Here is a 16,954-nt window from a genome sequence, read left to right as displayed (position 1 = left end):
AGCATTTCTGTTTTACACCAAAATAAACATTTGATGGTTTAATGTTTAAAAAGGAATAAATTAAGACATAAATATTAGTGTTGTAATTTTACGGTTGCACTGAAAAATTATTATTACTTTTTTTTATCTTACAGTGAATGAAAGTATTATAATAGTATTACATATTTCTTATTTTCTTTATTTTTATTGATCATAATAACAATGATTATTATTATTATTATATAGTCAGAGATATACAATCACAATATGAAATTGTGTAGCCCAACAAAAGCATCACAGAAAACCTGGAACGAAAAAAAGAAAAAAAAAAAAAATCACATTTTAAACCGGCATCACAATTTTTGTCCAATTAGATTCAGCCCTAATAGAAAATCTATGTGGAGAGAGGGGAAAAAATGGATATCTAATGCTAAGCTAATGCAGCTAACATTGCGCAGTCTGTGAATGAGAGCCTCGGGTGTGAATGTTATTACCCACAATCCTCGCTGTTTTCACTTCTTATGAAACCTTTTGAAATCAATGAAACACAATGGATGGCTGGTGTGTCAGTGTGCTGCGCTTTAGGCCAGTATAGACTAGTCAAAAATAGACAAAACTGCCAAGTTAAAGTAATAAATAACATACACGACTAGTCTTCAACATGGCATCATACCACACAACAACATCTGAGCCTTCATTTCTTTGCTAGGACCACATTTAGACCCTTATAATATTTTGAGCAGGAAATGATGGTGGTTTTCACTGTATGCTGCACATTTACATCACTGCTACCCCCTGGTGGCTCGTAGTGGTAAGACAATAATACACATGCTAGCAAACGGTTAAACCCACTCTCGATGGTTTTTGACACCTCTCCTGAGCATCTCAGAAATATCAGGATGGTTGTATAATCAAATGAAATCATAGTGAACTGAGGAAGAGGTTTCAAAAGTGTTCAAAAGTGTTAGATCTAAATCATAAGTGCTAGCTGGACTATTAGTCATTACACTAAAATGATCCTTTTGGAAATAAAAAACAGTCTGATCTTAGCTGGTATCTTAGCCTGGCTAAGCAGGGATTTAGCCTACAAAATAAGTTATAAGAATGTTATGAAAATGTAAATTTTTTTAAATGGTTAAAACAAATACTTGGTCATGACAAAAAAAAAAAAAACCATTTCAGAAATAAAGTTCCATGAACAATGTATAGAAAATGTTTTTGTGTAACATTTTAACATTTTACAGACTATATAATTTTGAATTAACATTCTATAAATATTACTGGAAGAAAGTTAAATGTTGATTTGATATGTAATTCGATTTCATCAAATTTTGTTCATATTCATAACTGAGAGAACCTTGCCAGAACGTTCCCTGTTAGCTGGGGTTTAGCTAGTTAGCTTACGGAAACCCCTCTAAAACTAGCAAAAACAGACCAGCTAACCAGTTATTTAGCCAAATGAGTTGTTTTATCAGTTTATCAATAACTGTAAATATTGTTTACCATGCCTCATTTTGTCTGTTTTATCATTTTGTACAGCTATCCTGCAGTGTGTGAGTTTTTACAGACCAACAACTTACTGTCGGTCATCAGGGCACATGAGGCGCAGGATGCAGGGTAAGAAAACAACATGACTTCCTATCTTTTTCTATGATCGTTTTTTTCTCTTCAGCTCTCTTCCTCGCCTCCTACAGATATAGAAACCCTAAAACACACACACAGTATGTGCATATTGACAGTCTGGATTGAGTTTGTGTTGATGGATGATCAGTGTGCAGATATAGCCGACCGACAGACGCAGAGAGACATTGATTCTCCATAATCCACATACATTACAGTACAGTAGTGTTCATTGATCTGAAATGCCACCAATGCACACACATTCACCTAAGCCCAGGCCCTTTTATCAGTCATTGACTCAGGCATCCCTGCAGTCAACTAAACAGCAGTCAGTAATGCACTACAATACTCCACAATAATCTACAATACTCAGTACAACAGCACACAGCATGCTCACTGAGTAAATTAGTTCATTTTACACAGTCTAATAAAGATAATAATAATACAAATGTTGTGTTGTATTGCACGCTTTCGCACAGTAAAGACCAAGTTCTTTAAAAGAAATAATGAATAAAGGCTTCAAAACAATTATGATCTGAGACTACGCTCTGAGAAAAGTTTTTAACCATTAGGCTTCAAATACTTGCTCTAGAACAGGGTTTTATCACAAATATGTACTTATTATTGATGTTTATGAAAACATTCCAGTATAATTCTGGTAATTCTGTAATTTCTTCGACCTCTTTTCTTTCTTTTTTTTGCTCTTTTAGTTACCGTATGTACAGGAAGAGTCAGACTACAGGTTTCCCCTCTCTCATCACCATCTTTTCTGCTCCAAACTACCTGGACGTTTACAACAACAAAGGTCTGAATTCAGTTTATATACATATATATGTGTGTGTGTGTGTGTGTGTGTGTGTGTGTGTGTGTGTGTGTGTGTGTGTGTGTGTGCAAACTACAAGCAATCATTATCGCATGGCGCAATGAGATCGTTTGCTCAACATTTAAATAGTCTGGCTCATTGTTTGCAAACATTATTAATTATAAATGTAGATACATTTTTATATAAATTAAAATAAAGTATATAATACATTTATATTGAATATATAATTGACTAATTTGTTATTATTTTGATAGATATATTAATAGATAGTTGCAAATCTTTTGTTTTTGTTGTGTTTATCTAATGACGGTCATGTGCAAAGAGAAAGAAATGTACAGATGTTTATTTGAGAAGTCGAGATTCTTGTGTTCATTAAAACATGTAATGTGTGAATATAACTGCCTTAATTCCTCTCCGCAGCGGCCGTGCTTAAATACGAGAACAACGTAATGAACATACGGCAGTTCAACTGCTCGCCACATCCGTACTGGCTGCCCAACTTCATGGACGTCTTCACCTGGTCGCTTCCGTTTGTTGGAGAGAAAGGTGGGAAAGAGGAAACACAGTGTTGGTAAACAGCACGAGACTTCATGATTCTGCCCAGAGACAGACAGTCTTTGTGGTTACACAAATTCATTCTGGGTGTGTGAGGGAAAGTGGATTCTCTGTTGTGTTGTCTTGACTTGTTAAAGCAAAGAAGATGGAATAGGTCTGATACGAACTGTATTTCATCTTTTCTGTCTCAACAAGTAAAACTATCAGGTCACATTTTTGTTGCTTTTACCTAATTATGAAGTCATATGATAGAGATGGAAATTAAAAGATTAGCTGGTGTATAAATGTTACAGTGACATTTTATGTTTTTGTTGTTGTTGTTAATGTAATTGTTCATAGTTTTTGCTAAAATGTCCCGAGATCTTGCCTTTTTGACCTTTAACGCCTCCACAGTGACAGAGATGTTGGTGAATGTCCTCAGCATCTGCTCTGATGACGAGCTTATGGATGGAGATGAGATCTTTGATGGTGAGGGCCACATATTCCTCAACTTTTTTCCCTCTAAGGTTTTCAAAAACACACGCCTAGACTTTTAAAATTATTTCACCTAATTTTAAGTGTCAAATATGACCAAATGACTACTAAAATGAACCTATTGTCCAATTTTCTGCATTCTCTGTCAATTGTGGATACTTTGTTGCGAACTGTAGCTTTAAAAAATGTTTAGACATCTAAATATTGTTTCATTTTAAATTCTTGTACAGAATATTCCGCTTCAGTGTGTTGTTTATGAATTATAAGCCTGTTTCCTGGTTTCTCTCAGCTAATGCTGCAGCTGCCCGTAAAGAGGTCATCAGAAACAAGATCCGTGCCATCGGCAAAATGGCCAAAATGTTCTCAGTTCTGCGGTGAGTCTAGAAGGGGTTGGGAACACATGTTTGTGGTTTGGATGTTTACAACATTTTTTATTTTAAATAACACAGCAATATGTGCCTTAGACACACTGCTGTTATGATTAACTCAAATAAAGTGAAACTGTTGGATTCCGGTAGTAAAAAAATTCTCCATACGGAAATTTATTTTTAACGATAATGGACTTTAGTTTATGCACAGCTGCACTACTTCCTGAACTTTAGCCAGCTCCTTTGTTTCCTGTCTGCCATTATTGGACAAACTGATTAATCCAGGTGTGCCTGACCAACAACAATAATCAGACACCCCTGGATTAATCAGTTTGTCCATTAATAAAACTTTGAAGACATCCGCCCTACTATGAATTTATGGGATTATTTGGTGCTGTTGAAGCCATTAGCCCTCATTATTTCAACTTATTTTTTTAAAACAATCGTATTTAACAGCTAAATTCGTGGTGAAAAACTACATTAGCCATAGTGCTGTAAAATTTCACCAAGTCAAAACAAGCAAAATGTGCCAAAAAAGCTCATTGGCTCCGCCCACTCCCATGAAGCACTGCAAGTGACGTAATCAAATCTTCCTATGCTCTCAAAATATGTCTTTTATGTACAGTATGCATATTTTGCAATAAACTTAAATATATTTATATGTATATATTTAATCAACATACTATACGGGCATTTGGTAATATTTTGAAATTAACCTTTATTATTATATATTTCTATTTTCATTTTAACTTTACTTTTTAGTAATTTTGTTGTGCTTTTGTCATTTTATGTCTGTTTTTTTATATTTCCATTAAGCTTGAATTTCTATTTATTTTAGTAATATTTTAGTATTTATGTACTATACACTTATTTGTTAATATTTTGAATTAGCTTTTATTTATTTATTAGAATTAATTTTTTAGATATTCTGTTTTCATTTTAAATAGTTTAGGTTTTAGTAATTTTGTCATGCGCTTTAGTCATTTTTATTTGTTTTTTATATTTCTATTTAGCTCGAATTTATATTTAGTTTAGTTTGAATAATATTTTAGTATTGTTTATATGCTATAATAGTATTTGTTAATTTTCTTAAGCTTTTTATTTATTTCTGTTTTCATTTTAAATAGTTTGTTTTAGTAATTTTGTTATGTGCTTTAGTCATTTATATATATATATATATATATATATATATATATATATATATATATATATATATATATATATATATATATATGTGTATTTCTATTCAGCTTGATTGTACAGTAGTGATGGGATTTATGGCTCTTTGAGGGGATCCGGATCTTGGCGATCCGTTCCTTTCAAAGAGCCGTTCAAAAGAACGGCTCTTTTGGCTCTTTTTAAATATTTAGTCAGTTTTAAGAAGCCAGCTTGGGGGCATCTCAGTTTATCCTGGAAATAATCACTGGGAGGAATGATGAGGTGAGATTTGTAGTCAAATAATTAAAACTCAGATATCACACACCAATATCTGAGTTTTAATTATTCTGAAATATTGATTATTACCTCATTTGTCATGTGTGGACTATATTCCATAGGGTTGCAAAACATCCCTCTGCTTATAAAGTGACCTCACTATTTTGGATTTACCTTTAGTACAAAGTGTGTGTATGTGTAAAGATATGTTGACTTATGTTATTCATACAATACCTACTCACAAATAAACATCAAAAGCAAAGCCGGCTGCAATGAATTTCTGTGCAAAACAGCTTTTACTACAAACACTTCCACACAAGAACATTTTGAGAAAAACTAAAATTTTTAAAGTTTTAAATATATACTGTAGATAAAATTAGAATAAATAAAATGGAAATGTCTACATACAGTCCACTATTACTACTATTACTACTGTAAACTTTGCAAATAGGACATCACCCGATGTTCGATGATGTAACTTATATGGTTATGTATGATCAACTCTGGAAATATTCCTTCATTCAAAAAACGTAATTTGATTTAAGGATGGAGATTGCACAGGAAAGTAAAGTGAGTGAGTGAAAGCAATTGGGACATTGCTTAATTTGTATTATCTTTACTCTTATTGGGTGTCCTGCTACAGACCTAATTTAAATATTATGCAGGAAACAGAAATCCGATCGGTTATCCAGATACAGAGGCTACTTAATATGAACAAATGTAAACGCATGGTGTCCTGATTGGCTAATGATCCGATCTGCTTGATCCATCATGGTGATCGCATGTTAATGCCAAGTGTAAACGCAGCCTTTGTGTGCATCTGTGTGAAACACGCATAGGAAAAAAAGAACGACAGAAAGAACGGCTCCCCTCCAGCCGCGACTCGGCTCCCATCGTTCATGTTTATGAGCCGTTCAAAAGAATCGGTTCGTTCGCGAACGTCACAACTCTATTGTACAGTATATAGTTTTAGCAATATTTTAGCATTATTTATATGCTATAATATATGTTAATATTTTTAATTGGCTCATTTTTGTATTTTTTTATATATTTCTATTTAGCTTGAATTTATATTTATTTCAATTGTACATAAACTTGTACACTGGTTTCTTTTTAAACAGAGAGGAGAGTGAGAATGTGTTAACCCTGAAAGGCCTGACTCCTACTGGCATGCTGCCGAGCGGCGTACTGTCTGGAGGAAAACAGACCTTGCAAAGCGGTGAGTTACAAAACCAAGCATCACTATTTCTTTTCTCTTTCAAGGACACTAAGACAATGTCATACAAACTCAAGCACATGTTTGCTAACCCCTCTCTTTTAGTGAAACACTTTCGTTCATTCTCTTCGCTAAATAAACCATCTGAAATGTGCACACACGAACATGCTGGGAAACTAACCGGCTAACGCTAACTGCTAACTGCCTGTGGCAGCTACTTGGCAGCTAATGCTGGAGGATTGTGCTGCGTGCATGACTGTCACAATAAACTCCCCCATCCATCCTCCCTCTCTCCCTCTCTCCTTCTCTCCGTCTGTCTTTCTGTGCTTCCTCAGCTACCATCGAGGCCATTGAAGCAGTCGAGACGGTTGAGGATGGAGAAGGTAAACTGGCCGGTCTCTATCTCTCTCTGTGCTGCTCAGAGGTTTCATAGTGACCGCTGTAGCACGCTAGCTAGCTAGACAGCGCAGCCTAGCTAACTGAGCGTGTGGGCGCTATGACTGGTCAGGGATTGTGTATTTCACACAGACACACACATTTATCTAAATATCTAAATGGGGGCATACACGTACAAAAAAGTGTGTAGTCAGTTTTGAGAGCAATTAAGACTTTTGTTAAGGAAGGGTTCATTAAATTGATCATTTATAATGTTACAAAAGTTGACATTTCTATTCATCTGAATCCTGGAAAAATAAATGTATCACAGTTTCAACAAAAATATTAAACAGCACAACTGTTTTAAACACTGATAATAATAAGAATTGATTTTTGAGCAGCAAATTAAAATTCAGCTGTCATCACTGGAATAAATTACATTGTAGAAAACAGCAATGTTAAATAATAAAAACATTTTAAAAATCACATGGTAGTGTACCATAGGCTTGCTAAAGACTACATATTAACCTTACTCTACCCTGAAAAGGTCTAATGTAATCAGTCAAGATAATAATGTCAGGTTTGATCATCACTTTAATCAATTCCTTCCCATAATTATATATACTGTATAAGCATATTCTTGCTGAAAGAAACAGTTTAAACCAAGCTGGTTTTCTGGTCTTGAATGGTTTCTCATCCTAGTCAAACCAGTCTGGTTTGCTAGTTTTATAGGGGGTTTGGGAACTTGTTGTGTGGCTGGGAGAACAGCTAGACCAGTTTAAACCATTCAATACCAGCACACCAGCCATAACACTTACATCCAGCCAATAGACACCTATTTTAGCACAAAATCTGAATATATATCCCATTAGGAATATATAATGACATCCTATGTTGATAATTGGTTATCAGTCTGAATAGTTTTAGAAATATACTGACACACAAATACACACTCACACACACGTCTTCCTGCTTATGCAAATGCTAGACTCTGCTCTGCTGTTCTCCACCCTTTTCCCCTCAATGGCACACATGATTATTCAGCAAGGTTACAGAATGACTCAGCAGACGGCAAGAATCTGGGCCATGGGCGGGTTGGGGCACGCGCCCCTTGCCTCTCACAAATGACCCAGCATTCTTACAGCACCACACCCCAAACGCTGATCTCCTCAGCGCCGCTCCTCGCGCACTCTCTCTGGGTTTCTATGTGATCTGCAGGGATCATGTGACCTCTCAATGACAGGGTTTGTTTTTAAACTCATTCAGAGTGTAAACCGTTTTCACGGAGATCTGGTAAACAATGACTTAAAGGTCAATGACGGTTCTGGAAGTTTAAATGCTATTTAAAATCTCCAGCAAAATAGTTTTTTAATCAATAACACATCACATAGCATTGACCTAGCATTGTCACGCACTGGCTTGACTTGATGATAATCCACAAAAGATGCAGAAGAACGATGAAATAACATTTCCTAGCAGTTGGAACCAAACAGAGATACATACCAGCACAAAACATTATCACAACAAAGAACAGAAGAAAACTGAGGGTTATAAATGCACAGGATGATGAGGATCAGGTGAGACAATAATCAATGTTGCTGCGTCCCAATTCGCCTTATTCAACGCCCTAAAACTGTTTTTTGAAGCGAGTGTGTAGCAGAGGTTAAAATTCTCCACATTCAATTTAATTTCCCACCGTTTCGGAGAGACATGTAGAAGCACGTTTATCTGCCAGTCATGGGTCTTTCATGCAGCGAACTCTCCTCATGTGTTTGCATAATGATGCATGTAAAGGTTAATGACCAAACGTATCTTTACAAAAGTTCACAATGCTGTTGCAGATTAAATATAATGTGGATAACATTGAATAAATATCTTTTAATTAGGTTGGATACTGATAATTAATCCCTCAAACCCCTTTATCTAAACCTCTCTTCTTAACCGTTGGTCTCGCACATCCGCCATATTTGTAGTTTTTTGAAACACTTTTCATGTGTTTGTAGTTCTAATCGAATCCTCGTCCAACGCGCATTGGTTTGTGTTTGGGAGATTGGTCTCCCTGGTTTGCAATATTAGCCCTTAGAGTGCGCACGGATCTGCACTTTGGATTCTAACCGGAAAAAGTAGACCTTCCGGGTATCTTGAGAATACACATTTCAAATACTATTAAATTAATAACTATGGCAACCAAGGAAACAGGAACTTAACTCACAGGAACTGAACACAGGCAATACGAAACAAGAGAATATCAAAATAAAAGTTAAGGACCACGGGCTTTGGTAAACAGGATTCAAAGTGTAAGTTTTTTGAAAACGATACCTTTTATCGTCTCCATGAAAACTACAAAAACGTGAATTTGTGAAAACGGTATTGTGTGTTCAGTCTATAGGCGCGTAGTGTTTCTTAACAAAGTGACATCGCCAACTACTGGCCTGGCAGCAGAATACAGTGTTTTTAAAGATCCGCGTGAACGAGGATCATTTTGACAACGCTGTCGCCTGTATGCGAAAAACGCAAAGGAAAAGCTTTTCCGATTTTAGTAGATTGTAAACGTGCACTTAGTTTTAGTTAACAATGAAAACACTGGTACACAATCTGTTTTCCGGATATTTTAAATAGCTCAAAGAATTAATTCAAATGTTGTAGTTTTGTGATTCATCTCAGAGTTGGGTGATTTGCTTATCAAATTATATTTTGGAATGCCTAAAGAGAAAATCAGTGGCAAAAATACTTCCAGAGCTCTTTTCCCAGCACGCAGGGTGAGATGGGAAGAGTTTCTATACATTTGAAAGATAAAATCTTCTGTGTGGTCTGAGAGCAAACCCAAGAGAGGGTCTCACATCATCTCTGACTGTGGTATGATGAAGCACTATGTTTCCATCAGAACTGACTGATCAAAGTATATTAAAATCTATACAATTTATTTACAAAAAAATTTGATGCAACAATTTGTGAAGTGTTTTTTTTTTCTAATGGAAACATTGACTGTGCTATTGGTATTTGTGGGGTTTTCCAGCTAAACTGGAAGGGAAAGTGATAAGATGTAACGTTCACTGTCATCGCCACAGCTGTTCCCTTGTACACCATATATATTGTGTGTGTATGTGTTTGGTTGTGAAATATGTGCAGTTGTGAACTTGTGCCCAATACTGTGACTAATACATAGCAGGATCAGTGGAGTGTTTAAAGAGATGTTTGTATATGAGTGAAATTTAGTAATTCCAGATCACATTTTACTCCAAAAAGAAAAGACATTTGGCATAAAGTACCGGTAAATGTGAAATATTGAACAAATTAAGAACATTAAGATTTTTTTTTGCATTATGATATTATTCATTTTATGTATTGTTCCTGAAAATGTCAGTACCATTATTCATCTGGACGTGTGTGTACTTGTACAATTATCTTTGCGAGGACCAGTTTGAGTTTTCGACCATTGGAGTGAGAACAAAGAGTAAAGTGAGGACATTTTGGCCGGTCCTAAAGATTGCATTGTCAATGAATGTCCTCACAAAGATATATGTACAAGAATGTGTCTCTGTGTTTGAAATAAATATTGTATTTATTGTTTTGGTTTTCACATTACAGTAATAATAATAATTTTGGAATGATTTCACAAAGCTTCAAATAATTTTGAAGGGAAATATGACCCGGACATGTGTGTGTGTATCTCTTGATATACTATAGCCTCTATATCACCATGTCAAGAGTACACTTTGTGATTGTATCAAAATTTTGAATATTACACCCATCTAGAAGTAGGCCTATGTGATCATTTGTGGTATGTGTAGTCCGTTTTTGATTTCGCCTATGCGCAATTGGTGACTGCTCTTCTCTTTTCTTCCTCGTAGCCATCCGTGGCTTTTCTCCTCAGCACAAGATCAACAGTTTCGAGGAGGCGAAGGGTCTGGACCGCATAAACGAGCGCATGCCCCCTCGCCGAGACGTGGTCAACAGCGTGGGACTGTCGATGGGCAAGATGAACATGGCCGAATCCAACGGCACGGACGACAACAGCAATATCCAGTGATTCATCTACTCCTCCGGTCCCTCGCTCGCCCCTGCTCCTTCTCCCATAATGCAATTCTCCCCTCTCCCCTCGTTTTCACTGCTACAGTCTATGTAGCAGATGGACTATGTGATATATTTAAACAGAACTCCCTGCTTGACGTTCAACGGCCTCAACAACAAACACAAGACGGACGGAACGGCCGCGCGATGGAGATCATGCATGAGAGTTGCATGATGGGATATGTAGTTTTATGGATATGGGGCTATGTAATGGAAATGTGAACACAGAGAAGAGGGCATTTCCTGTTCTTTTGTCCGAAGAGATGTTTATTTATGCGTGTTTGCACTTCTGCGTGCGTGTCTGTGTGTGTGGGAGACATGTGATATATAATTATATGATGATAAGTAGGTTTTCACAAACGCTTACCGTTTTTTTTTCCTGGCCTGCCTTGGAACGTTAAACACCAAGCCAACGCTCTATTTATTCGAAAGCGGAGGAGTGTACGTTTGCGTTCGAACGTGCGCGAGGAGCTTATAACCATTTCCTTTTCACACTTCTCTCGCAGTTCTATGTTTTGCTACTCTAGTAATCTCTATATCTACAGAATAACTAATATTACACAAAATAACTTCACACAGGTTATCACGATTAATCCGCAAATAAGAGAGGTTTGGAGTCGCCGTAACGCCCCTCATGCTGTTCAGCTGTGTGCTCGTTGCTGCCTGCGTGCGTTGTGTAAATCCGCCGTTGTCACGTCGTGCTGTGGTTGCTATGGCAGTTTTCCCCGTATCCCTCGGACTGAGTCTGGCGCTTCCCGCCTCTTCTCGTGCTCCGGAGCAGAGCGGCGGGAAGCACGCATTCTGTCGGCTGCATCACAGGCTGGCTGTGTATATGTGTGTGTGAGAAACGGGGACGTGATTTGACCTGAGGGATTGTGTCGGGCCATTCTGGGTGGTTTCAAACAGGTCCTTGTCCTGTATAGGTTCACTAGGCTGAACGGATTTCCAGCGACGCACAATTCATGGGAGTTTATTTTGTATATAAATGGCGTATATTTTTAAGGAACGTTTTGTTATTGCTTATTTTCATGTTATTTTATTTTGTATTCAAGATATTTATTTATTGTTTTTTTTTTTTTCGTTTTTTTTTTTTTTTCGTTTACATTGCTGTACAGTTAATTAAGCTCCACTGAGGTGTTAAATCTTTTGCGTTACTTTATGGATGTACAGAAGTTATCCAGTAGTGTGAAGGAACATATAATTCTGTGAAAAGACATCCAGGCTGCCAAAGCATGACTGCATGGTTATTTCAAATGTAAATCGAATATAGACACACCTTAACGTGTCTCACATTTTTAAGGAGAAGTATATTCTGATCATTATTCTAATCTTAACAATATTCTGGTTATTTATGATTATTAATTATTATTAAGAGTTCTGCTGGTTTATTCCACTTTGCCTCATCTTTGATTTGGTTGCTCATTGTGCTTTATGTTATGAATAATGAAAATGTTCATGAATTATTTGTGATTCTATATCTTGTATTTTTCTCTGGAGCTTCATTCTGAGCATCATGATTTCCTGACCTACAGTACGGACAGTGTGAGCATGCCCTATGGGACAAATCTCTTTTTTTACTCTTGAATAAAATATGCATGAACCTTTTGGATTTTTCTGATTTATTCAACTCACATTGCCAGTGTGTCACGGGTCTTACTTAAGGGCAACAAGCTTCGACTTGACTTTTTATTATCCCAGTGGGGAATTTTTTGTTGCTTGAGTTTCAACATGCGTACATACACACAAAGAACGCTCAGTACACTCAGTTTGTGATCAAAGACAACTCTGAGGTATTTGTACTCATTAACACACTGAATCGTCTCCCCGTGAGTTACACTCATTAAAGACTCCTTCTATAAAAGCAATAGCATCTCCTATTTTTAAATATTTAACTAAAGGTTTGACATGTCACCACGAAATGAATTCGTTCAAAACCGACTGTCTAATGCAGCGTCATCTGCAAATTTGATTAAATATCTCCCTGAATGGGCACTTATACAGTTGTTTGTGTACAATATAAACAATAGAGGACACTGCCTTGTTGGGATCCAACATTAGTAATTTGTTTCTCTGACAGGGAACCACACCCACACACTCATTGTACGGTTTCTTAAAAAGTCCTGCAAACACAGAATTTGTCCTTCTAGTTCAACTCTGTCTTTCAACTAACACAGAAGGCAGGATACTATTAAAAGCCGAGGAAAAGTCAGCAAATATGATTTTCACATGATTTTCTGGAACCTTCAAGATGCGAGTAAACAACATGCAACAATTTTAAGATTACACAATCCACTCCCTTGTTCGACAGAGAAGCAAATTGAAAAAGATCCAATAAATGTTGAGTTTTTGACACTATACATCATTATTAATAAGCCTTTCAAAGCTTTTAAGCACATATCAGTAAACTAATCAGCATGTACATCAGCATCTTCATGTTCTAGCATAAAAAAAAAAAATGTGTCACAATTGCAGCATCAAGTTTATTTGTCATGTATACAAATGTCAGTTACAGTTTGTACATTGAAATACAATACAATTTAAAGAGACAGCTTTGTATAGGCTATTAAATAATGAGTGGTATGTGTACAGTAGGCTATGTCTTAAAGTGCAGATTTATTTGTAAACAGTGCAAAACTAAAAAAACACTAACCAGTTAAGTAGATATTACCAGTAAAAAAAAATTGGAAATATTACTATTTTTAATGTTTTTGAAAGAAGTCTCTTATGCTCAAGGCTACATTTATTTGATAAAAAAACAAACAAGAAAAAAACAGTAATGTTGTGAAATATTATTACAATTGTAAATAATGGTTTAATATATTTGAAAACAATTTATTTCTGTGATGCAAAGCTGAATTTTCATCAACCATTACTCAAGTCATCAGTGTCATGCAGTCTCAATGCATAAGAGACTTCTTTCAAATACATAAAAAAAAAGTAGCCTAATGTTTCCAAACTGTTCTCCGGTATAGGCCTACTGTATGTATACGTGTATTATAACAAAACAAATATAGGCCTATGATGTATGTTTGCTTTGTATATTAAATAATAAAAGTATGTGTATGTTTTAAAGTGCAAATGTTCTTTGTAAACAGTGGGAAATGTAGGCCTATTTGATACCTAATGTTGTGCAAAGAATGCAGTGCATAGTACATGAACAGACAGCTAAGGAAGAAGATTACAGTGAGTTAAAGGATAATTCCGGTATTTAACACCTTGAGTCTATATTGTAGTTTGTTTTGGATGAACAAGAGTGGTGGACAACATTTTTTTGACAATGGTTCCTCTCTCGAGTTTTTGACTATAAAAGAATTGGCCATGGACCCATTTAACATTGGAGTCAATGTGCATGTCCGAAAATGTCATTAAAACAACCTTTAACATTAGTTTTCAAAACTGTGCAACTCACCGAGTGATTAGTGATGTTAGTTGATGTTCCAGAAACAAAAAGTGTTGCGAAATACAGTTTCTGTCGTGTTTTATTAGTCATTTTGTAAAATCCCATTGAATTCTGTTGAAGGACTGAGTGCTCGAAAATGACGAATAAAACACGACAGAAACTGTATTTCGCAACACTTTTTGTTTCTGGAACATCAACTAACATCACTAATCACTCGGTGAGTTGCACAGTTTTGTAAACGAACATTATTGGCTGTTTTAGTGACATTTTCGGACATGCCCATTGACTCCAATGTTAAATGGGTCCATGGCCAATTCTTATATAGTCAAAAACTCGAGAGAGGAACCATTGTCAAAAAAATGTTGTCCACCACTCTTGTTCATCCAAAACAAACTACAATATAGACTCAAGGTGTTAAATACCGGAATTATCCTTTAAGAGTTCTGATGGCCTGCAGGTTTAAGTTCTTCAATCTGCTGGTTCTAGGATTGAAAGTTCCCGTACCGCCCGCCTGATGGCAGTTTGTTAAACAGGCTGTGTGATGGGGTCAGCTATGATTTTGTAATCCTTCCTCAGACCACGTGTGGAAGATGTCCTGTAAAGTTAGGAGTTTGTTGCATAATGAGTTACCAGACAATCAAGCACCCAGTACTTTCTGATAACAAGAAATGTGTCTCAGACTCTCAGTACAGTAGTTGTCAAACGTCTATATTGATCAATGAGGTGCTTGAGGAGCTTGCGATGTGTTACGGCAGGTAATCTAAACTTCTTCATTTAATCTTCCCTCTCTCCAATGGAAGATATTGCTGAAAGCAGGAGGAGACTATAATATTCACATACAGGTCCATAAACACAGATGGTTCATATTCCTCTAAAACTGTTGTGGCATCACATACGAGATCAACAGATGGTAATTTAGAATGATATTTGATGGACAAAGTGCTTCTTGTACAAACACAAACAAATGCTAATTAGTACAAATAAAGCCAACAAAGAATGCAAATCTGACCAAATTAAAAGTCAGTGACATGTAAATCCCCTGGACTCTCCCCTGTAATAACTTTTCACTTGCCACATCCAACAGAAATCATGAACATGTAGCCACAGCAGAACCGTTGCAACATGCAAAACAGCATGTTATCACTTGATTTATTCCTTGTTTCGTTTTCCAATGAATCGATTGACTCATTTTGTGAGTATATGACAAAAGTAAGTACTCATAAAAGAGTAGGCAAATAGGACCAGGATGTACTTCCAGGATTCTCTCAAGTTTTATCAAAAGTTTGGAGTGAGATCTGTAGGGGAGGAGCCACCCAAATATTTGCAGCAGTGGCCCCTCAGTCCCACCAAATTCGCTTCAATTTTTGCTAGCAGTTAAATTTTGCCTATTGTTTATAATTGACCAGCACAAATGGAAATTAAAACCATTTTGGCAAACGTAGACAGCCTTCCAAATCTGCTCAAACCAGTCACCTTTAAAGGGGTCATCGGATGCCCATTTTCCACAAGTTGGTATGATTCTTTAGGGTCTTCATGTAGAGTTTGTACTAACATACTTTGGTTAAAATTCCTCAATGGTTGTGTAAAACAACACCCTTTTTACCTCCTCAAAAACAGCTCTGTTCACAGCGCCCCGTTTCGGTGCATGTCTCTTTAAATACAACTTTTTGGCTTTTTGAGGATTAAAAAAAAGGGAATGGATTTTTTTCAGTGTATGGTGGTTGTGTCCACACACTGCAAAGACACGTGTATATGCAAACACCACAAGTGAATGTTGCCTCCGATGACCCCTTTAAAAAAGTTGGAGAGTTTTTGACTGCATCAAAAATAATTTAGCACGAATTTGGCTATACTCCTCAACATCAGCTGTCCTTGATTACAGGCAAGAGATTTGCAGGAATCTTAAATCAACATGCTAAAAAAGAAATAATAAAAGAATTAAGAGGTTCCTACCGCAAACCGCATTCATCAGATCAGCTCTGCCAACTTCCACTCTCCGTGTGTGCACGTGTTGCCTAGTAACGTGCTTGCAGCGGGAAGTGGAACACGTAATTTACCCGGAAACAAACAACTCATTCTAACTCATAAGGATGGTAGCTGGCATTTAACTCTGTATAACTCGAGAGAGACAGATGCTTTAAACGCGGCAGAGAACCATTAATCGATTTATTGTATAGCGGGACAAGTTACCAATTGCCAGTCACTTGGTTTGTTTCTGAAATGTAGCTGCGCTTCTTAACAAATCGGCTGAATGAATGATTCAGTGTCTCATTTAGACAGCCTTTTTCTGTTTCTTTTCTTTTTAAATGTAGCAGTGTTTTTGAATTAATCAGATGAATTATGATCGATTATGATTCAGTGACTCAGAATGACATAGGCTTTTAGGATAATGTTTTTTTTCCCATTAAATCATAAAAAATTTGAAGGCTTGAAGATTTGTCCCAGATTTTCAATGTCTATTGTATGTATAATGTACTTATAGAGCACACATACTTTTATAGGTATGTTCTATAATATTGTATACTATACTCCTCAAATTTTATTCAGAGAGCAACATAGATTTGAAGAGATTTGTGCCATAACATAAGCACATATGGAACCTGTAGAAAACTCCATGTTGATTGGAGAAGGGCATGTTC

At 36.4% G+C, this 16,954-nt stretch overlaps 1 protein-coding gene across 7 annotated transcripts in view; it reads left to right on the top strand.

The window, feature by feature from the left end:
- ppp3cb (protein phosphatase 3, catalytic subunit, beta isozyme) overlaps positions 1-12,521 on the top strand; it is a 49,615-nt gene extending 37,094 nt beyond the window's left edge. For 3 of the 7 annotated variants that reach the window (XM_079630288.1, XM_079630291.1, XM_079630289.1), the window contains exons 7-14: positions 1,519-1,596; positions 2,310-2,404; positions 2,843-2,968; positions 3,371-3,445; positions 3,741-3,825; positions 6,375-6,472; positions 6,805-6,852; positions 10,696-12,520. In XM_079630288.1, the coding sequence (XP_079486414.1) occupies positions 1,519-1,596; positions 2,310-2,404; positions 2,843-2,968; positions 3,371-3,445; positions 3,741-3,825; positions 6,375-6,472; positions 6,805-6,852; positions 10,696-10,874 (784 nt within the window). In that variant the 3' untranslated portion in view covers positions 10,875-12,520. Of the gene's footprint in view, positions 1-1,518; positions 1,597-2,309; positions 2,405-2,842; positions 2,969-3,370; positions 3,446-3,740; positions 3,826-6,374; positions 6,473-6,804; positions 6,853-10,695 lie in introns of all 7 variants that reach the window. The other 4 variants (XM_079630290.1, XM_079630293.1, XM_079630292.1 and 1 more) reach the window with 2 other exon arrangements.
- Positions 12,522-16,954: the final 4,433 nt, after the last annotated feature.

Source organism: Phoxinus phoxinus, assembly GCF_949152265.1.
Source record: "Phoxinus phoxinus genome assembly, chromosome: 12".
NCBI classification, from domain to species: domain Eukaryota; kingdom Metazoa; phylum Chordata; class Actinopteri; order Cypriniformes; family Leuciscidae; genus Phoxinus; species Phoxinus phoxinus.
The sequence above is the reverse complement of the archived record's forward strand: the minus strand, read 5'-3'. Positions and strand labels throughout refer to the sequence as shown.